The sequence below is a fragment of the Rhynchophorus ferrugineus genome, unplaced genomic scaffold, assembly GCF_030347505.1.
Source record: "Rhynchophorus ferrugineus isolate W39M unplaced genomic scaffold, kcgeb_rfMv2 rfM8, whole genome shotgun sequence".
NCBI classification, from domain to species: domain Eukaryota; kingdom Metazoa; phylum Arthropoda; class Insecta; order Coleoptera; family Curculionidae; genus Rhynchophorus; species Rhynchophorus ferrugineus.
In genome coordinates, this window is record NW_027472587.1 from 5,007,116 (window position 1) to 5,031,278 (window position 24,163).

The 24,163-nt window shown below is 31.7% G+C and overlaps 2 protein-coding genes across 13 annotated transcripts in view; both read right to left on the reverse strand.

Annotated features, from left to right (window-relative positions):
* Window positions 1-24,163, reverse strand: part of Cbp53E (Calbindin 53E) — a 404,419-nt gene that overhangs the window by 134,019 nt on the left and 246,237 nt on the right. The window lies entirely within an intron of this gene.
* LOC143200565 (B1 protein-like) lies at window positions 12,368-22,969 on the reverse strand. Its single transcript, XM_076411025.1, has 2 exons — window positions 22,857-22,969; window positions 12,368-12,855 (listed from the first exon to the last, which is right to left on the reverse strand). Exons 1-2 carry the CDS (start codon window positions 22,908-22,910, stop codon window positions 12,502-12,504), a joined length of 408 nt encoding a protein of 135 aa, XP_076267140.1. The 5' UTR covers window positions 22,911-22,969; the 3' UTR covers window positions 12,368-12,501.

A 24,163-nucleotide genomic window follows, 5' to 3' on the forward strand; every position in this document is an offset into this window, starting at 1 on the left:
CAGGTAATGTGTCTCTTAAAATATTAGTTTAAGACCAATTAATTGTTAGTAATAATTAATATCTATATATATCTAATAAATAGATTTCCCTCGATAGAGTTACTACTAGGCGTTCCTTTCAATAGACTGTATTTGGGGTTAGGGTTAGTGTATTATTTAACAAATATGTCTGGAAGGATTTGGTGCCAAATGAAATATTTACTTCACCATTATGATAAAAGATATAAGTGCTGTTGAAAGTCATTAAATATTAGTGAAAGTCATATCTTAGCTCAGCAGATATATTGAAAGTGATTTACGCGATTTAAAAGTGGTTAAAAAGCGGTTGCAATCCTAAGCGTAGAAAGTCATGGATTAAACACAGCGAACTATCAATAACATCTGAAAAAAGAAATCAACAGGTTTCTGATTAGGCTGTGTATTTAATACATAAATGAAACCATACCTGGGGAGCGTAACCTGATAAAATTGATGAAATTGTACAGGTTGGAATAGTGCATTTGGGGAAAAGGCTAGAATAAATAGCACAATACGAGACTTTTTTAGTTTTTATAATACTTTTTTTTCAAAGTAAAAAATAATTGAAAATATACTACTTCAATGAAAAACTCATATATTGTTATGTTGTAGGATAACAGTTGAAGTTTAAGGAATAAATATCCCTTAAGGAAAAATTATCCCTTGTTTTCATAATACATGAGACTTGATTTTATTAGTTTTGTGACATAGAAATGAGCAGATAATTAATTGTTAACTCGGTGGTACGTTAACTACTGCTAAAGCTGTAAGATAACTTAAACATTTATAATTACACATTTTTGACAAAAAAATAGACTAGAACGACTTTATCCTCTTACCGTAAAATTAAATAACTATCATTTTCTGATAACTATCAGAATGTAACTAAATTTGTAGTAATAATCTTGTAAAGACGAAATGAATAGTTTGAATATCAAATTTATCCCAAACTCGTATTAAATACCAAAGATATTTAAATTTACAGAATTGTTGAATAATTAGTATTTCTGAAAAAAAAAGGATTATAATTTTATGAAACTTTTGAGATTTCGTCGAAATCTAAATGACCCTTTATGAACAGTTTTAAGAGGTCAATACTATTCGATGGTTATTCTATTACAAACAAGCCGAACCGTCAAGTCAGCGAATTTTTATAATGTTAGATGTGTTTGTCACACGTATAGTATTGGTTTGCTATTATGATAAATAATTCATATCATTCTGCAATTATCTGTAACTGTCACTGAAATAAAAAAAAACTGTGGAGACATAGTTTTGAGTTGATTGAATTTATTAGAGTAAAATCAAATAAGGCCTTAGACGTAGTACCAGAAATGAAAATCGATAAATGTGTCGAAGACTGAGACATTACATTAACGGACACCCAATCTATGTTTTTAACGTCGGTTTTTGTTCATAAATCAGACAAGAAATTGTTAACGTTAGTTTCTTGCTAATTACTATCACAATAATCTCAGATATTTATTGTAATCTTTTGTAACAATTATCACTATATCCAGTGAACTAAGGTACATATTGTTTCAACACCAGCTTACGAATATAGGAAAATGAAGACATTTCTATATTCATCTTTTGGATATTTACTGGACATATAGTCTTTATTAACGGAATATATAGCTCTACCTATAAAACAGCCAATGCACCTCATATGATGACGTCGAATATACATCCAAATAGAGATTATAAAAATGAAAAATTGGTTTAAAACTAGGAAAGAGTGAGGTTTCTTTCTCATTCAACCTAGTTAGAAAGGAACAGAATGCTATCTGATGCGTCGGATGTTGATACCGGTCGACCCTGTTGTCAAAAGCCCACAAATTTCTTCAAAACATTAGTGATAATAAATAGAGATCCTAAACAGAAAACCTATCGTAAATTTGTAAATTTTGATGATGTGCATTGGCATTTTGATTATGTCTATTGGCTTTTATGTGCATACGGTTATTAAATAACTGTATCTAAATTTTGTTTATATATGTCTTTCTGTTTTATTTTATGAATATGAAATGCAAACTGATTTATCGTATTTTTCAATTGTAATTTTTTAAGTAATATTGATATTGATCCTTTATCTTCTAGTTCAATTCATAAAAACGATTTTCACCAAACGAAGTAACAGCTGCCGTGGAGGTATATTGCACATGTCTTCTTCCCGAAACCAACTATACTGATGGGAGGATGATGATGATAAGGTGATATTGTAGTATCTTAAGAATAATTACAAGAAGTTGACACAAACTAAATATTTCTACCATTCTATATCCATCTTAACATTTGCTTCTCCGATAATTTTTGTTTAATTTCCTTGGAGTTATTGAATACCATACTATTTACTACGTACTAGGAATAGATAAAATAATATGAACACCAGGAAATATAGTAAATCTCGTTGAATGTTGGTGATACAGTCTATGTGCCAATAATACGACGCGTATGTATTGCACAGTTTATACGCCAAGTCTTGTGAGTTATATTTGGGTGTAATATACAATTCATTCTGTGACAGTTAAAACAAGCGATTTGTGGAATGTTGTCTCTCGGATCTTGTTTAACGTCTCGTAACCGAAACTCTATATAAACTATGGTAAAACGTCATCGACGATTGTAAAAACTTATATAGCGGACAACAGCGCCAAGCTGCGAAATAAATGGTGCTACAATCATAAGACCAGGACCCTGGATGATTGGAAGAATGTGGTGTAGTTCATGAATCAACGTTTATTGTTTCCTACAAACGACTGGGGTAGATATAAGAACCACGAAATTAGCCAACGATCTGGACTGCCTATTTCCTACAGTTAAAGATGGGAATATTCCATTATGATTTGTTACTTAATTGATCCCCTTCAACTCAAGTTCGGTCATTAGGCTTTTGTGGTGGATAATCATAATAATTTAAAAATGTCTTAAATAATAATGAATTAAAATATGGTAATTTAAATCGGAAACATCATATTACACAAGAGTTGAGCAGATCACACTGAAATTTTCTAGTCTGAGATGCTCCAAACTTGAAAGATTGACTTATCAGTTAATAATAAAGCCCGTTTGGACGCATGGTGTGTTAATTTGACGTTACACTAAATTAAATTACCAAAACAAGATTCCTCGATTATTTAGTGTCAATTATCTATAAAAAAATGCATGATGGCTTCGAACTGCACAAATAGATCCTCGTAGTTGTCCAGAAGAATTCGCAATGAAACATTAAAGAAAAAATGGAAAAAAATGGAAAAAATATAACTACAGGACAATACGCGAGAAATAAGAAGAGATCTAAGCGAACCAAACTACATGATATTATATAAAGTGTTGAAGAGTTACTATTAGCTTTATTTAGAGTTAGTTTAATTTAATTTTGATCCAGAAAATTTATATCCATATATTTATCCCCCACTCATCTTGCTTTTGAATTACTTTAAGTACAAATGATATACTATTATAATAAATTAATTTATAATTTATATATATAAATATTTTTAATAAATAATAATTACAATAAAAATTGGTTTTATTTCTTCCTCACTTGATTAATATTTGAACAATATTTAGAAATATATACCATATTTATTTTATTATATACCAGTCTGTATAATAGCCATTGTAACTTCAATTAGCTGGCTATATTTGAAACCTACAAATAACTAAAAAAATTATCTGAATATATCCGTTCTATGGAACGATCTGGTCACTCTCCCATGAATGGCGATTTTAGTAGACCTTGATAATAAACTTTTTTTCCTAGATAATAGTACGCCTTTATAATCACAACCTGAGCATTCTACACCACAGGACTGAAATTATAATGCATGATATACTAAATACTAGATGTAAACATCGTTAAAACCCACGTACATTTATTATCAATAATTATTTTTGACTGTGGTAGTTAAATGTGATTGATGACCACCAGGTGTTGTACCCAATAATTTATATAACTACGAATTAAATCGGCACAGAGTGATTATTGTTTATGTCTAGAATCGAATATATTAAGAAATATGGTAGAATAATAGAATCATTAGTCTTAATTTGGTAAGATTCTATTGATGTTTAATTTTCATAGAATAGTGAGGTATCAGAAATTTCCAAAATCATTTTTTAGTGCACTATAAGGCCCAACAGATTGAGGTAAGTAATAAATAATAAACTAAATAATGTATTAAATGGTTGTATGTATTTATAAAATTTTTTCATTCCTTCGAGAAAAAGGCCTTTATTTAAAATATTTTCCATCATTTATACATTCTATTCCCATCTTTCTGACAACCGGTTGATAGCGTGTGTTTTTCCATCGATCCATGTTTGCACTTCTGTAGCATTCTTGGGCTGTTTTGTCATTCATTGTCTTCGAACTTTTGTGGTCAGTTCACACTATTCTTTGTTATTCACATCAAAATCTTCACCTTAAAATCGTTGAAACTAAATCCAACAATTGTTATATGACGGAGCAGCATCATCATTAAAGTCTAAAAAGGTTTGATGGGTTGGCAAGTAGATTTCTTCAAAATGAACAACAAAAGCAATTAATATAGAAAATATAATTTTCAGCATTTTATGATTAGGATCAATATAAATACTAAATAACTCAAGATCTTTACATTGAAAACTGTCGTATGCAGAGAAATTCCAAAATCATCCGATTTACAATTACAATCACTAGCATACATGTTTAACCATGTCCTGGTGGGATTCAAACATGCGATTATCGCGGCAGTACCGTGCAGTTGCTTTAAGAACAGTGGCTATTAAGAAAATACATTTTTGGAAAACCAATTTCGGGCAATTCAAGAAAAGACGAAGAATTTGATGTATTCGCAACCATGTAGTATTGGCAAGAAAATTTCTCCAGAACGTGCTTTGTCAACTGTATCGAAATCATCATTTCTAAATTAACACTAACACATTTTTATCTGCATTTATTCCACTTATCTTATCAGTTTGGGTGTCGGTGCTTCGAATTGTCATTAGTTTATGAATTATACCATTTTGAGTGAAGCAATTTTTGTTATTGTGATAATTTCGCGTTATTATTATCACGTTATAAGTTATTATACAGTTGAAGCAAAGATACTCTAAACATATCAAATGAACGTGTATATCATATCACTCAATATTTGAAAGCTCTGTGCAAAGTATGTGTCGCGCGAGCTCACTTTTGACCAAAAACAACGACGAGTTGATGATTAGGAGCCGTGTTTGAAGATGATCAAGCGTAATAAACGCGAGTTTTTCCATCGATATGTGACAATGGATGAAACATGGCTAAATCATTTCACTCATAACTCCAATCGACAGTCATCCGAGTGGACTGCACATGATGAATCCGCTCTAAAACGTGGGAAAACGCAACAGTCGTCTGGCAAGGTTATGGCGTCTGTATTTTGGGATGGGCATGGAATAATTTTCATTTGCTACCTTGAAAAAGGACCATCAACAGCGACTATTACATAGTGTTATTGGACTGTTTGAAGGACGAACTCGCTGAAAAACTGGCGCATTTGAAGAAAAAGAAAGTGCTGCTTCACCAAGACAATGCACAAGTCAGTGAAAACTATGGCAAAAATCCATGAATTGGGTTTCGAATTGCTTCCTCGTTCTCCGTATTCTCTAGATCTGGCCCCCAGCGACTATTTCCTGTTCTCAGATCTTAAGAGAATGCTCGCTGGAAAGAAATTTTCGTCGAATGAAGAGGTGAACGCCGAAACTGAGGCCTATTTTGAAGCAAAGGACAAATCGTACAATAATGGTATCGAAAAGTTGGAGGGTCGCTATAATCAGTTAAAAGGAATTATGTTGAATAAAAAAACTAATTTTGCCAAAAAAAATTTGTTTTATTATGATAAGCTAGGGACCTTTCAATTGACTTTTGTGGTTAGTTCACACTATTCTTTGTTATTCACATCAAAATCGTCACTGTAAAATCGTTGAAACTAAATCCAACAATTGTTAGATGTTAGATGAGAAGTAGCTACGAACAACAATAATAATTGGTGCAGGCTTGGTGGCGCAGTGGTAAAGGCGATGGGACAGTCCTCCTACTGTTACGATAGCCGCGGGCTTGAATCCTGCTCGGACATGGTTGTAAAAATTATGAGTATTGGTAAAATGAGACTTTAAAATATATGAAAGAAAAATAGTGCTGACCAATAGTAAATAAAGCATAATTAATAGCTGATTAGCAATGAAGAGAGTTTTATCTGAGTATAATATACTGCTTGGGATCTATTTCGCGCATTAGGGCCTAACAGTAATCGCTCATCATGTCTTCGTCCCACAATCGTTGCTATCGCCTTTTGATTATCGCAGTTTGAAGTACTGAAATTTCGCATTTGTCATGATTTCCCCATTTACCGAGCCTATGACAGAATCGTAAAAAAACATTTTAAAGCGATTTTGCAATGCTTTTGCATTGCTTTGCATTTTCATATGTTTCGAGCACAATCATAGCAGAAAAACAAGTTCCACATCACATATAATGTAACTTCATCAGTTGATAGTCGTTATAAAATGGCAGTGCTGCTGCCATGCGCAAACTCGAAAACTAAAACCAATTTTAACACACGCATATAAGATCTGAGTTCAGAGCTACAGATAACGTTAAGAATCGTTCTCATATGTTCGGGTTCAAAAGTTGACCCAAATCTTTAAACTTTTGCAAGAAAAAATACACATATATCATGTACAATACAGAAAAAGATACCAGAAAAAAGAAAGTTATGACGAAATTGGCAACAGCAAAGGACTGAAGAGAATAAAAGAAAATTTAATAGGACAATAAAAGAGCTGAAAGAACTAAACCAAATTGAACAAAACCAAGGCATTCAAGAATATGTAGAAAACTTGACATCAACTGAAGCTACAGACTATTCGTTGTGGAAAGCAACTAAAAAGCTTAGGAGATCCCAGCAGCATAACCCACCTATTAAAACAAATGAAAATAATTGGGCGAGAAGCAATAAAGTGAAGGCCGACATTTTCTCAAAACACTTAAAAAATGTCTTTAAACCTTTCCAGTCTCAGCTACATAAAGATGAGGAAAATAAAATTACTAGCTTTCTAGATTCGCCATTTCAAATGGATTTATCACACGAGAAATTAACGATCAAAAAAGTTAAACAAACAATAATGAGGGAGATTAATATTAAAGAAGTTCCTAGTTATGACTTAATTATTGGCAAAATTTTAAAAGAACTATCAAAAAAGGGCATAAAACAATTAACATTTATATTTATTGCTATGCTACGAATTAATTACTTCTCTAGTATCTGGAAAGTAGCTAAAATATTAATGATTCTTAAACCAGGAAAAATACCAGAAGTTGTGACCTCCTACCGACCTATAAATTTATTACCGATAATCTCGAAAGTTTTCGAGAAATTATACATAAAAAAGCTAAACTATATAATAGAAAAAAGAAAAATTATTCCAGAACATCAGTTTGGCTTTCGCAATTAGCATGGAACTATAGAACAAGTGCATAGACTTGTAAACAAAATAAAACTACTGTGGCAACATATGCAGACGATACAGCAATCTTAGCATCCCATGAAAATCCAGTCACAGCATCAATAAACCTACAAACCCATCTGGAGCAAATACAATTATGGTTGAAGACATGGCGCATTAAAGCCAAAATCCACGCATATAACGTTTACCCTACGTAGAAGAACATGTCCACCAGTGAATATCAATCATCGTCAACTGCCCCAAGCAGAGCATGTTTGGTCTTGGTATGCACTTGGATCGACGCCTAACCTGGAAGAAGCACATACTCTCTATATGGAAACAACTGTAATGTATTGGCTCATCGGGCGCAAATCCAAGTTATCATTAGATAATAAGGTATTGCTGTATGAGTCTATACTCAAGCCCATTTAGGCATATGGAATCTAACTATGGGGTACCGCTAGCAAATCTAATATATCCATATCATTCAAGGGTTCCAAAATAAGGTGTTGCGTGGCATTGTTGATGTTCCGTACTATATAAATATGCGACGTGATAGTGAAGTGCGTAGACTAAAACGTTTAACACCACCTGATCTGATTACTGGACATATGTAGATTTTAGAATAAGCTTTAGAATAAGACTAATTAATTAAGATAATATTTTATACAGAATATTGCTTAATGAAGTGATTTTCTACATGCCTTGTATATATAATATAGAGATAACAAATACTTATTGCCAATAGGGCAGATTGTGGACTCACGAAGACTAATAAAAAAATGCATTATATAAATTTACTCTATATATAATAGGCTTAGAATCGAGTCTAACCTTCGGAGTGCGTGATAATTAGCCAGTTCAGTCGGATAAATACTTGTTGATAATAAGGAGACTCTAAATAACAAAACAGCTGTCATTTAGGAAGTAAACCAACAGTACAGTTTTTAATTATTAAAGTGGCCTGATGATAAAAAAAAATTATTTATTCTTTCTCCCCATTCTGTAACTATTGATTCCTCGATCTCGTTCAAATCGCCAATTGTATCATTTAACAAAATCAGGTTAATACTTAAATTCTCCTGGTATATATTAAAAATATAACACTTGCCTTTAATATAACAATGACGCTGGATACTCAGGGGTGCCGTGCATTATGAACTACCGCTTACCTATATTTAGAAAGGGTCTACTAGATAATTGGGATTAAATAATACAACACTCATTCATTTGCCATCATTGGGTTGTCTTTAATTTGAAGTCATATAATGGTAACAGCAGTGGCTACTATAATTTAAAGAGCAAACACTAACGTAACAAAAACCTCACCATTTTACCAACATAAAAAATATGATCAGTCTTATTGAAACAGAGCGTATGAAATAATATCAATGATCGAGGGGGAAGCCTTGGGGGGCTCTATCCTCATATTTAATAAATCACCCTGGAGAAAAAGCCAAAGATTATTTCCTTGGAACTTCTTTTCTGCGTCCGTGTTTATTCAGCCTCGTTGCCCGTACGTACCCCAAAATTGCTCTCTTGGATGGGCTTTCCGTAAATTGAAGGGGGCTTTACGTGTTTCAGCTAAAACCCCGTCCATTGCCCGGGAACATTTTCTTAAATTTTGCCCTTTTAGTATCCCGAAAATAAACCCATTTACCGACGGTTATTCTCAATCCCTGGGATGGAATATCTACATATAGAGGAACGATAACGCATGAGATTATTTTAATTTGCTCATCTGTATGCCCCTGAAATATTTAATCTTTTCGTTTATTGTAGTTTAGTTGGGATTTTAATCTTGGATATAATATAATTCTAGTTTTACTATTAAGTTAAGCCTAGTTGGTTGGTTCAATTTTACTATGCTTTAAAAGTACTAATTAGTAATGTAGTCATAAACTTAGAGTAATTTTACATTATATCTAGTTACAACTGGTAATTTTATTACCATATTATGACATAAATCTGACTTTATGTCTCTTTATGTAGAAGCAGGCCCTTGATGAGGGTATTTTCTTATCATGTAATCATTATTTGCTTGTCATTATTTCATATTATATTATTTCATAAAATATTGGATTATATATCATTTATATATCAGAAGCTATATTGATCTAATACTATCTGGTATATAGCTTGGGGTATTTTGGCGCTGAATATGTTCCCTAAAACTATTATAAGAGATTATATAAGAGATTACAATCAAAACTAAAATCCTGCTATTTCAAAAGCTTATTTTTCAATTGTTTTTTCAGTCACAAGTCTTGAAGACTTGAGTTGTTGCCGATATCCTCTCCTCCAATTTTGTTTTAATTTGTTTAACTCATTAACAATTTGACTAAAAGGAATCCACTTATAATAAACCAAATGTGTGTAAAAATCATTAATATATCCAAAAATTACCAAATGGGTTTTAATTGACATTGGGATTCACAATATTGAATAATTATTATAAAACTATTTTCTTAGGTATTGACTTCATATACGTAGTAATTCTAGGAATATATTTATATTAGTAATTAGATATCGGCTTTCTGTAATAGCTTAGTAATTTGTTAGAGAATTTAGTTTTTTATAAGCAAAGAAATATTTTGATTCAAAACAATAGCTCTATAAATTTTGTCATATTCAAACTCTTGAGAAATCAAAAGTCATCAAATAGTATACTATACAAAAGCAGAGCCAAGAGTATCTTTTTTAGTAACATCTAAGCTGTGACATTTAAGCGTTTAGTTTACCTAGTATAACAGATTAAATAAAATATGACATAGACTAACTGAGCCAATGATAAACGAGTCCCAAATAGAATAAAAATGAATGATTTTGGGTTATTGCTTTTTTTCATTTCAGTATCTGCTTTACGAATTTATTTTTTAATAATCAACAAATGATATTCAAAAAACTCAATTCTAACCTCAAATTCTAATTATGATTTTTGAGAGAGAAGGCAGAAGGTATTTTAATGACGATATTTGTTGCTGGAATGGTATTCAAAGTGAATGCTTTAAATTGTTGATATCCCGTTAAAAAATTAGTGTATAAAGTTTTACTTGTTGGACTTTATATAAACAATATCTTGTGTTTTTAAATGATTGTGGTAGAATTCTAATTTATAGTCATTCTTCATGTGGTAGTCATCTTAATTTATAATTAATAGTTATTTTATCCCAGTATACCTACAACGCTTTTTTAATAATTTTAACTGTGTATTATATTTTTGATTTTTAATTAATTTTAGTACCTTTTATATAATTTATATTTAAGGTATGCTTGTCTTAGAATTTATCGTTTTGTTATTTGTATATTGTGGTAATTGTTGTTTGTTGGTGTTATATGGAAACGAGGAACCATAAACGGTAGTATATCCTGTTTGTTTAATTTCGTAAATGATATTCTTTACAAATAATAAATTTAAGATAGATATAGATGTATTTAAAAACAGGTGTCAATAGCATTACTGATTGGACGAGGAAATATCAAAAACTATTAAATGTCATGGAATCTATACAACACTACAGTTGACACACACAAGTTCAAATGAAATAACCATGTAAAGAAGAAACGACAGGGCGAGCATTTGTATGAGACTTAAAATAATTTGGCGGTTATTTGGACCACAATACGAACCAACACAGACAACTGTTTTTTTTTATATAAATTTTATTTTATTTAACTGTAGGTATAAACCTTTTGGTCTGACTTGAAGAGTTACCGAATTTGTTTGTAACTGTTGAGTAACACTGGAATAGGATTCAGATTTAAAATTCTCTCGGCTATTTATTAACAATAACCTTAACAGAGACTAAGTAAAAAATAATGATACCGTTAGATAAACTACCTAGTTTTAAGTGATTAGAAAAATCTAGCCTGGTTAAGCCGTTCATCCAGAATGTATGCCGTGTTGTTCACAGCACCGTTCTATTGGAACCATATGTCTACGTCCATATCATTCACTTTGCAAAAAGTTATTGTGGAGGAATGTTCACCTGACGAATATATTGCAAAACAGGAGCAACGTGACACTGCACGTGACCATTTGCTTTAATGAATACTGCAATTTTTATACTTACATAACTTACCATTGTATATTATAATCTTTAAGCCGTCGCCACCAAAAATATTTTAAACGCAAACAAAATGCGACATCGATTCTAATCTCTAAGTCTAAATTGAAAAACTCTTCAGACTGTAGGTATGTTACTGTTTAATAATAATTACTAGCTAATCAATACTGACGTAGATATGTAGCCAAAATTATATTACTATGCTAATTATTCGAAACGAAATTCCATTTCCATGGGAAATAAAATACTGGTAATTTTATATTCTATTTATTAAATAAATAATGCTATACCACAGACTTGCTATTATTCGGTTAAACCATGTTACAGTAGAAACTAATCAATTTCAGCCAGTTATGATGGAAGATGATAGGTGGGGTGAAGGTTCGAATAAAATGAATTGTAGAAGTTTCGAGAATAGTAGTTAACAAGTTTGGGAATTGGTATACAATCGAAATATTAATCTTTTTGTTTTCAAATTGTATTATTTTATAGAAAGATGATTCTCAGTGCTCATTATTGGATAGAAAAGTATTTTGTAATTTTATTGGTTGCACATAAACTTTATAGCAAATAGATAATTCCAACGTAAACTTGCATGGGGATAATCTAGGAGTTGAGGTTACAACCTCAACATTCCATCATTGCCAGTCCATAAATTATCTTGTTGACAGTTATACTCTGGGCACCATTTGAGTACTGATATATTAGAGTTCATTTTGGATGTGTTAAAACGTGTTGCGAAATATGAATGTGTGTAAAATCACAGTTTTTTAATACTTTATAGTCAATTATATTCCGACCACCCTTGTTATTCTGCTAATTCTTTATTATATTCTTAATTATATATTTATAAACATATGTATTAGTGGATATGGAAGTCTACTATTTAAACTATTTGTACTAATGTTGACTAATTGTACTTCAATTTTATTTAAATGTATTGTCTTCAGAAAATGACGATACGTGTTGGGGTGGTTTCATAGTAACATCTGAAAGCAGCTGATGCTGTCTCCTCTGGCGTAGCTCGGTCCATTAAACAGGTGGTCACGAGCTGATTGGCAACATCAGCACCAAGCAAACCGGCCAATCGTTGTCTGACCACTTCTCGTTGAATTTGACCAGATTCATTCTGGAAACCCAATCGGCGAGACATGCAGAAAGCAAACGCCCTTAACCGCGGATCATCTTGGAAGGTACCTTGACGAGCTTGATTCACGAGATTTTGGTCCACGCCGGTCTGCCCAACACACGCGTTATGGTGACCTAGTAGTTGTTCTCTGGCTTCAGCAGGTAATTGACACTAAATATTACATGAAATACATTAATATCTCACAAATTAATTGATGGGAATATTATAAATATTGTCTATCCAAAATAGTCGTGAACTAACGTCATATATATGTATTGCCTATTCCAGTTTATAAATTAGTTTTAGTATCATACAATATATTCCAAGTCATATTATTCTAGTTAAAATGAGAGATCATGTAACCGAATTAGCCTAAAAAATTCGTCAAGTTGTCAAATGTCTGCGAAATTCTTCCAAACCTTAGTGATAATATTTACTGGTTATAAATCGGCAAACATTGTTTTGGTGCTTTGCTCGTTTTTATAAATTTGAAATCGCTGCTTATTATTCGCAAGAAATATTCACGGTAGATCAGATGGCTAAATAATATGGCTTCAGAGTGTAATACCATTCTCTCTATTACTGAGGCTCTAACGAGGGCTTATGTGGACTGGATCTACTGTTCAACGTGGATACGAGCCACTGTCCTCGGTATTAATTCTGTAGGCTAAGTGGCCAGTGTCCAACTTAGAAACCATCTCAGATGATATCCAGTCTTACTCAGCCTGGTTATGCCCTAGGATGGCTATTCATTGTAAGATTTTTCACTGTTGCCTATAAGGACATTTACAATTACAATCACGAACATAAACTACATACAGGCCTCAGAAGGATTCGAACCCGCGACTATCGCAGATCTGGGAGGAACGTCCTGTCGCCTTGGCCACTGCACCAAACAATCAGGCTAATAAAACTTTCTGGATGTGGGATTATAGTTCAATATTGACAATTATCAAGACAGGGTGATGAGAGTGGATGATGTGTGTAATTATTCAGAATATATATGAGAATTTGGTTAAAATGATTGAAGACAGAATTATTTCTTACTGTTTTGTAGTTATGGCAAATGCATTTGGGACCATGCATCGATTAAGTGTAATTTTATCAAGAAAAATGTACACAGGAAGTAACAGAAGGACTACAGTGTTATTTGAATGACTTAACAAGGAAACAAGAATTAAACATAAAAAAGTGAATATGCTCTCTAACGAAAGTAAAATGCATTACTTGGGTATATAATTGTTAATTAGGTGGATTAGGTCTCCATATGTGCTTTGGAAAAGAGTTTAATGTAAAAATAACAAAACAACTTTACAATGTATTATGGCTGTATAATTAATTTTAGTTTCAATCATATATATCATTATATGCATTAGATGTACTATAATGTTAAAATGAATTATATTTTATAAATTTTTTGTTTCATTGTTTTAATTACATTAAAATATTGTTAAATATCAAAGCCAAAATAATAACTTTTAACTATATTTATTAGTATATTTTTTTAAATTAAATGCGTTAACATTGCGAAGTTTTAACATCATACATTTAGATATCGTGAGTTCACTGGTGTTAAGGATAAACTATATACGACACTGGCATTAAATGACCATTGAACATTTTAATTCCTTATTAATAATGCAGATATTTCATGAATACTATATTATTAAACTCTAATTATCAATTAGGACCCTTCGGAACATTTCTATTGAGTGCTGGTTTATAATTTAGAGGGTTTTGGGTGAAATTTCGATATTTCGCTATACACGACGTATCTCTTGGGAAATACTGAAATATATGGCAAATATAAATTGTCTATTGACATGGCACGGTGTCCTAGTAAATAAATATATTTAGATACTCGTTCGACAAAGTAATAAAATCGATTTCTCGTAAAACTAAGTTGTTATAAAGAAGAATAATTTAGTATATTGGTTATGGTAATATAACATTTAAATTCAACTTTACAAATGTAAATTTTATATAACATAAGGTGTTAAAGAAAGTTTAAGTTTCTTAAACATACTGAGTTAGCTTACTAACTATTCAGTCCTAAAAATATAGATAATGTAGAAGGGGATTTTAAATGAATAGAATCATAACTATGTTCAAGCTTTACTGGTTGGTCACTAGAAGACCATAGTTAGTTATTAGATTAAGTATTGGTTATGTATGTTTTGTTCTATTTTTTTTATAATTTCATCTTTCGTCTCATTATGGATTTAGTATTGTATTGTATTATATTTTGCATTTATTATATTTTTTGTAAGTTATATTTAAGTTATAAATAAAATAATTGTTCTTAAAGGATATTTACAAAGATCTGATGATGCCAATGGTCATCCAATAAATTAAATGATTTGAAACTGAAAAACTTAAACTGAAACTGTGAACTTAAAAACAACTACAACTACTTTGAAATTGAGAGAGATACCTTGCATTTGTGTAGTTAACTATGCCGTATTTTAAACTTATGTGAATCAGTTAAGTTTGGGTCAGAAATTTCGGATATGGACTGGAAAAATATTAGATAGTGAATAACAAGTTGTAACAGGCGTGTAGTAACGTGTAAAGTAGAAACTAATATGTAAACATATGTTATAAACAATAAGAGAATAATAGACTGAAATATCACTATTTAAAATTATGTAACTGTGTTAATGAAAAATTATTAATATTTGTTATGTCTTTATGTCTCTAGGTCAAAAAAATAGTAGAAAATGTAAATTAAAACTTCTCCAGTCAATCTACCCATTACGACCTGAATCTTTCAACTTCGATGTGTAGTAGTAGTCTTTTACATGAGTATAGAAAATCATAACAGTATATTTCGCACAAAGATCTGAAGTATCCAGCCTCCATCTATCTCTCACATAATTCAAATAGATCAAGAATTAAAACGATAGAACGAAACGAAAGCTTAACTTCGTAAACCAGGAAACTTTTTTTTTTTTTTTTTATTATTACTCTTCGTGAGTCCACAATCTGCCCTATTGGCAATAAGTATTTCTTCTGTTTATATTATATATACATGGCATGTAGAAAATCACTTCATTAAGCAATCTTCTGTATAAAATATTATCTTAATTAATTAGTCTTATTCTAATGCTTATTCTAAACTCTACATATGTCCAGTAATCAGATCAGATGGTGTTAAACGTTTTAGTCTACGCACTTCACTATCACGTCGCATATTTAGCTGATTAGCGAGTACATTGGGATGCACTGACACTCTTTCGAAGTACTTCACACAAACACGTTGGATTACACTCGTTATAGGTTCTAGAGGAATATCGCGTTGTATCACTTTATTTGAAATATAGTACGGAGCATCAACAATGGCACGCAACACCTTATTTTGGAACCGTTGAATGATGGATATATTGGATTTGCTAGCGGTACCCCATAGTTGAATTCCATATGTCCAAATGGGCTTGAGTATAGACTCATACAGCAATACCTTGTTATCTAATGATAACTTGGATTTGCGCCCAATGAGCCAATACATTTGATATAATTTTAGTCCTAATTGTTTCCGTTTAGAGAGTATGTGCTTCTTCCAGGTTAGGCGTCGATCTAAATTCATACCAAGATATTTAACATGGTCTGCTTGGGGGAGTTGGCGATGATTGATATTTACTGGTGGACATGTTCTTCTACGCAGGGTAAACGTTATATGCGTGGATTTTGATTCATTGGCTTTAATGCGCCATGTCTTCAACCATAATTGTATTTGCTCCAGGTGGGTTTGTAGGTTTATTGATGCTGTGACTGGATCTTCATGGGATGCTAAGATTGCTGTATCGTCTGCATATGTTGCCACAGTAGTTATTTTTGTGGTGGGCAGATCAGCCGTATACAGAAGATACAGTACTGGACCCAGTACACTACCTTGCGGAACTCCTGAATATATGGGATTTAATTCGGTATGTTCATCGCCTTGATTTACAATAAAATGTCTGTCAGTGAGATACGATTTTAGTAGCTGATAGTCCAGATGAGGGAGAAGTTTCTTTAGTTTAACCTGCAAGCCCGTATGCCATACTTTGTCAAAAGCCTGAGATATGTCTAGGAAAGCAGCCGAACAATATCTTTTGGCATTTAGGTCAGCGTTTATTTGGTTTACAAGTCTATGCACTTGTTCTATAGTCCCATGCTTATTGCGAAAGCCAAACTGATGTTCTGGAATAATTTTTCTTTTTTCTATTATATAGTTTAGTTTTTTTATGTATAACTTCTCGAAAACTTTCGAGATTATTGGTAATAAACTTATAGGTCGGTAGGAGGTCACATCTTCTGGTATTTTGCCTGGTTTAAGTATCATTAATATTTTAGCTACTTTCCAGATACTAGGGAAGTAATTAATTCGTAGCATAGCATTAAATATATATGTTAATAGTTTTATAGCCTTTTCTGATAGTTCTTTTAAAATTTTGCCAGTAATTAAGTCATAACCAGGAGCTTTTTTAATATTAATCTCTCTCATTATTGTATGTTTAACTTTTTTGACCGTTAATTTCTCGTGCGGTAAATCCATTTGAAATGGCGAATCTAGAAAGCTAGTAATTTTATTTTCGTCATCTTTATGTAGCTGAGACTGGAAAGGTTTAAAAACATTTTTTAAGTGTTTTGAGAAAATGTCGGCCTTCTCTTTATTGCTTCTCGCCCAATTATTTTCGCTTGTTTTAATAGGTGGGTTATGCTGCTGGGATCTCCTAAGCTTTTTTGTTGCTTTCCACAACGAATAGTCTGTAGCCTCAGTTGATGTCAAGTTTTCTAGGTATTCTTGAATGCCTTGGTTCTGTTCGATTTGGATTAGATCTCTCAGCTCTTTTATGGCCCTATTAAATTTTCTTTTATTCTCTTCAGTCCTTTGCTGTTGCCAATTTCGTCGTAACTTTCTTTTTTCCGCTATCTTTTTCTGTATTGTACATGATATATGTGTATTTTTTCTTGGAAATGTTTCAATGTTGGGAGTCGCGGAATATGCTGCCTCCTGTATATTTTTTGTAAGATTTATTGCTGCTATTTCTATATCCATTTCAGTTTGTAACGGTAAGTTTAGAGAGATATTTTGGTCTAAGTTTTCTCTAAATGAGGGCCAGTTAGTTCTATTATTGCACAGAGAAGGGGGTTTATCTTTGATGGTAATTTTTGAAGAAATTGTTACTATTATTGGTGAATGATCAGAAGACAGGTCGAAACATGATTCTGCCTGACACTTTTTTGGATCAATATTTTTTGTAATACAGAAATCTATTGTATCTGATTTTTTATTTCTGTCTGAAGGCCAATATGTTGGTTCACCAGTAGAGATATGTTGTAAGTTATCTATCCTTATGGCTTTGAGCAGTTCTCTACCTTTTGAGGTTATTATTCTTGAACCCCACATTAAATGTTTTGCATTATAATCTCCTCCTGCTATAAATCTATTACCTAGCGTACGGAAGAATTCTTGAAATTGTTCTGCCTTGTTGTTATGTTTGGGTGGGCAATAAATCGCAGAAATTGTTAATGGTCCATGGGCTTCCTCTATGGTTATACTGGTGGCTTGCAGGTAGTCTTTGCGGAATTTTTCTTTTTCGAAATGCTTTATATCATCTCGAATTATTATGGCTGTACCTCCATGTGCTTTATCATCAGGGTGATTTGTATGATAAAGCTTATATTTAGGAACTTTCAAATAATTTTTGTCCGTAAAGTGTGTTTCGGAAACCATCATAACGTCAATATTTTGTTCAATTACGAACATTTTTAGTTCCCTGGCATGTTGTTGGAGCCCATTGGCATTCCAGACGGCGATTTTGTAGCTATTGGTTTCAGGCATTAGGCAAGTTTGCTTACGACGGTTGTGAGTAGACCAAGCATCGTACTCATTTGATCCATTAGTTTGGCCATCATATTTTCTAATCTTGAGATGTTGCTAGTTTCAGTAGGTTGAGATATTGTCTCTCGTTTTTGTGCTGAACCATTTTCAACTATTTGGGCATAAGTTATGTCTGGTTGACTTGTTCTGGTAGGTAGTGGTAGATTGGTAGTAGTGGATTGTTTTTGTTGATGCCTTTTTTCCCTTAAGGCAGGATAGAGTTTCTGCTGTAGTTGCTTGTGAACTGCGCAACCCTTGTAGTTCGCTGGATGATTTCCGTTACAGTTGACACATTTCACTTTTTCATCGCGAACTTTACGAGTACAATCTCCTGTCTTATGTTCTCCTGCACATTTTACGCATCTATATGATTTGCGACAGTAAGTCTTTGTGTGCCCGTGCGCTTGACACCTTGTGCATTGTGGTATAATTCTTTTTATATGTGGTGGTTCGCATTTAATAATATTATTTTCCAATTTGGTGATTTCATACACCGCCTTATTGTTTCCATTAGGTTTTATGTCTATATAAAACATAGGCAGAGGTTTTTTTGTCGTGTGATGTCGTATATTGTGAATATTTACGACCTCGTGGCCTTTTTCAGCTAGTGCTACCTTGATGGTGTTAAAGTCCGTCCCGTGATGTAATCCTTTTAATACGAATTTAAATGTTCTCTCGGATTTTGGCCTGAATGTATGGTATTGGGTGTTTCTTTCATCTAATTCTTTTATAAGAACTTTAAAGTGATCCGCTTCGAACAATTGGATTTTAATTGTTTCATAGCTCACTGTTTTAATTGTGTAGTTCGTAGTAATGGTTTTTAATAAATCATGGATGTTTTTTATTATTCCTACCTTATAGACTGTTATTGGTGGTGGTTTGGGAACAACTTTTTCAGGGCTTGGTTGTATGTTCTCTTCAATTTCTTCCGACAGGTTGCTAAAACTGTTTTTTGTCTCTATCGGTTTCTGCAACCAATAGTCACTGATTCTTGTTTGTTTCCTCGCGATTTCTTCTTCTGGACTTCTCAATCGTTTTTTGTTAACGACTGTAGTCCATTCTGATGGTGGAGTTTGCGTTATTGCTGTTTGTTCTAATCTTATATCAAAGTGTGCAGGTGATTTGGTTGAATCGCTATTGTTTGCCATTTTTTAATTTTTAATATTTTATTTAATTTACTTCCAGAGGATAAAAAAAATAAAATAAATACATTGTTTATTTCACGCACTTCATTTTTCACTTACGTTATTTTAGCACTAGTTTTTTACTATAAATACAATAAATGAATTTCAAAAGGACTGTTGTAAAATAAGATGAAATTATTTTAAACACTAATAAAAATGAGATGCAGTCCTTTTGTCTGGTCACGTAAACACGTATTCACTACACTTTAGGTCCACTGAGAGACGGATAGCCGCATCTGTTATGCGTTTTTAACACTCAATTAAATAACCGTAATAAAATGACCAGGAAACTGAAAACAAAGCTGAAGATTTATTTTTAATTAGTATCTTGTTCACACAAAGCTCATTTTCATAGACATATACATGCAGAATTACCACTAGTGGTGTGAAAATAATCTAAAGCACAACCATCAGAAACCTTTTCATATATTTGAAGTAACCATATGGGCTAAATCGATATATATTTTTTTTTGAAAACGAAATCCTATGAAGTGCATTTAGACGATATTTATTATAAGAAATACATTTTCTAAATACCTTGTATATTCAAATTATTGCATTCTCTGTTTAGAAGTTATCACTAGAATATCAAGTAAAACCCCTAAGGAGCTTTTTTATGCTCTTCTTTCCTTATATCGTTTTTACAGTCGAATCTATTTGGACAGTAAAGTGGCTTTTGTTGTCATTTTTGTTGAGAGAATGCGAAAGATTGAATAACAAAAATATATCACCCTCGTAAATGTTTATGGAACACTGTAAGACGAAGGAAGAATGTTTTTTTAAAGACAAATAGAAAGCATATTAGGAAATTTTTCAAATTTTAGAACTCTATTTGCATATAACTGTAATATATATATATATATATATATATATATATATATATATATATATATATATATATATGTATGTATACATTCAGTGAAATAAGGTTTTGGGTAACATGTTATTTACCAAGGTGATAGTATTCATCTAATTACTAAAAAGTACTATTTGAATAGATAAGCTATTTTGCAATAATAAAAAGAAATAAATTCTGTTTGGGAACAACAATTGAATTGTGAAAAATGCCACGAGAGTGTTATACTCACATGACAGTTGACTCGAAATGTCAATTACAAACAAATTTCAATAATATACGTATACTCATTTTCTACTTTTGTAGAATGTTCTATTTATGTTCTACTTTTGGCGAAATTTCGTATCGTCTACAAGCCACATGTATTATCTACAATCATTACAAATTTAGTCCACATTCTTGTAGTGATTGTATCTGTATCTTGTTGATGGTCATTGTAAGTTACCAGATGTGGCAGTAATTACTTTCCAGTCTTTGTATCGATCAAGTGCACAGAGTAACAGCGGTTGTTGAATATGAATTCGAAGAAAATAAATACTACTCTGAGATATGCCTGGGCGTCTCCCCATCTTTTGACCGCATATGGTATATAGGATTAATCTATAAAATGATCAAATATCTACAACGGAATTACGGTGGGCTGTTGGAATCATATATTTTGAGATGAGTTTTATCTCAATTAATTTAAAAAAATGTTTATCCACTTAAGTCTGGATCACGATATGTCTAAATCGCAATCATAATAAATGTTCACAAATGTTTTGCCTTGATTCATCAAATTCCTGGTCGCTACTTTGAACTCACGTTTTCCTCTGGCACCATCGCGAATAAGTGATTATATACGGAATATCTCGGAACTAGATATTACCCTGTAGAAATTCTTGTTTACGAGGATTATTAATATTCTCCTTTCTTATTTAAAGGAGTATAAATATTAATAGATGAAACTAATGAAAGTATAAGTAAAAATATCCTCATAACCATTATATAACATGTTTATTCAAACTGTTATTATTGAATATAAAAATAATGTTTGAGAGCCTACAAGTTTTATGATACATACATAAATAATATTTTATGAATGTACATTATATATAAAGCCAGGAATAGTTCTAGGAAACTTCGAGAGTTCTACGAAGTTTTTTTATTCTGTTCTTTTCAATTGTTATATTATTACATAACGAATATTTTGTTTATACTAGTATAGATCCATAAGCGGGTATACAAACAATTAATAAATATGAATAAGAATATTATAATTATTTTAATATAAAACAAATGTTCTAAAAACTAACAAATTTTATGATAATCTGAAGTTATTTTTAATGTTTTGTTTAAAATATACGGAGTATGCGAATTGTTTTGACCTTATTAACGTCAAAGTAATAAAGGAACTTTTAAGTAAGATGCTAATTAAAGTCACCAACCTAGTAAATCCTTAATTCAGACTATAATATGTACTACAACTGTGGAAGGTGGCTGAAGTAATTGTGATTCCTAAATCAGTTACAATGTCTAAATTATTTGAAAAATATCTACTGAAAAGGATAAAATCAATCATTAAGAAAAAGCATCTTATTCTCATCAATTTGGCTTCAGAAAACAATATTCCACGGTTAGTTAAGTAATAAAGGAACTTCCAAGAGAGGTTGTAATTAAAATCACCAACCTAGTAAATGTTTAATTCAGACTATAATATGTACCACTACTGTGGAAGGCGGTTGAAGTAATTGTGATTCCTAAATCAGTTACAATGTGTAAATTATTTGAAAAACATATACTGAAAAGGATAAAATCAATCACTAAGAAAAAGCAGCTTATTCTCATCAATTTGGCTTCAGGAAACAATATTCCACGGTTGATCAGGTTCACAGAATCACCAATGATATAGAAAAATCACTAGAAGTAAATGAATTTTTTCAATCTACTTCAGTAAAGTTAATAGAAAAACTCAGTATACATTAAATATAGTGACATAGATGTTAAGCCTAAAGTATTTATTGTAGGATAAGTACTTTATAATTTTAAAACCGCAGCAAATTAGTTTAAAATCAAATTACTTATTAGTGTTAATATACCAGATCGTTATAATAAATAACAATTAAAGAAGTATACGAGTTACTCTCTATTGGAAAATATTTCGATATGAATATATGAGACATTAGAAAATTAATTCACAATATATACCTTTTTAGAGGAATATTGAATATTAAGAATGAAAATGTTCGAGTAATAAATTTGTTAATCAGTATACTATATATTTTACCTGTACAGCTATAATCAAACCAACGAAAACAAAACCAACCAAAACTGATTGCATTTTACTGTTTTTTTAGATGAATAATAAACTAAAAATCACTGAATAATCATGAGTTTCGTCTTGCAGCTTTTATAGCCAATTTATAATGATTTCTATATCATCCTTGAGCTTGAAGGATCAATACAAAACAGATTTGCGATACTCATTGCGATTATCAGGAAGTACCGCTTCACCGCTTCGGTCAACTTAAAAAAATAATTAAAATCTGTTCTTTTGCGTATCGGCGTCATGTCCATTTTATAAATGTTACTTGATCAAATTATAAAAAATAACAAGGTAAATTTCTGTTAAAAGTAATGTTTGTTTTAAACGAGTTTATTTTAAAATATATATAAATTGTAAAAAAATATAAATAGTCATTTAAACAGCTGTAGTAATAAAACAGCAAATATTTTTAAAATATTCAAGAAACATATTTTTATTGTTTTATGTCTTACAGGGTGCACAGATCAGTTTTGAGGATACTTTTAATAACATTGTAAATTTAATTATACACGAGGTAACATATATTTTATTCAAAGTATCTTGTCAATCATTAATTAATACTTTTCACCTTTTTCCTCTAAAAATCATTTAATTTCAAATTTATGTAAAGAGTCTTGAGCTAGAATTATTAAATTTTCCTGCATAGTCTCACTTAAATTGATTAAATTGATCGACATAGATTTCAGCGTTATTTCAAAATTAAAATAGCCGGCTTGTTTGGCTCAGTAGTAAAGGCGACAGGACGGTCCTCCTACTGTTGCGATAGTCGCCGGATCGAATCCTGCTAGCGTATGGTCTTAAATTTATGATTGTGATTGTTTAACATTTATTATTGTCCTTAGGCAAGACTGCAAAATTCGACAAGGAAAGTGATCCTAGTCACGCCAGTAACCAGGCTGGGTAAGATCGGATGTCTTCTGGGATGATATCCAAGTTGGTCACACGCCATTCGGTAAGCTTAATGCTGAAGACCGTGATTTGGAGCTCAGGATAAACTGTAGATCCAGTGGAGATACACTCTCGTTGGTAAAAAGGAGATTTTAAAATTTAAAATTTAAAATAGCTTCCTGTTAGTAACACCCCACTCTGCGCCCTCACTTCTTTATTAATAAAGTTTAAGGTCAGATAGAAGTCTGAGGGTGCCAAATCAGGAGAATAGGGTGATCGCAGAGCAACTCAAAATACTCAAAATTTTATAGTTTTTTCACTCATTCATTTTTTTACCTACAATCAACACTTAAAGATACTCTACTCAAAATAGGAATAAT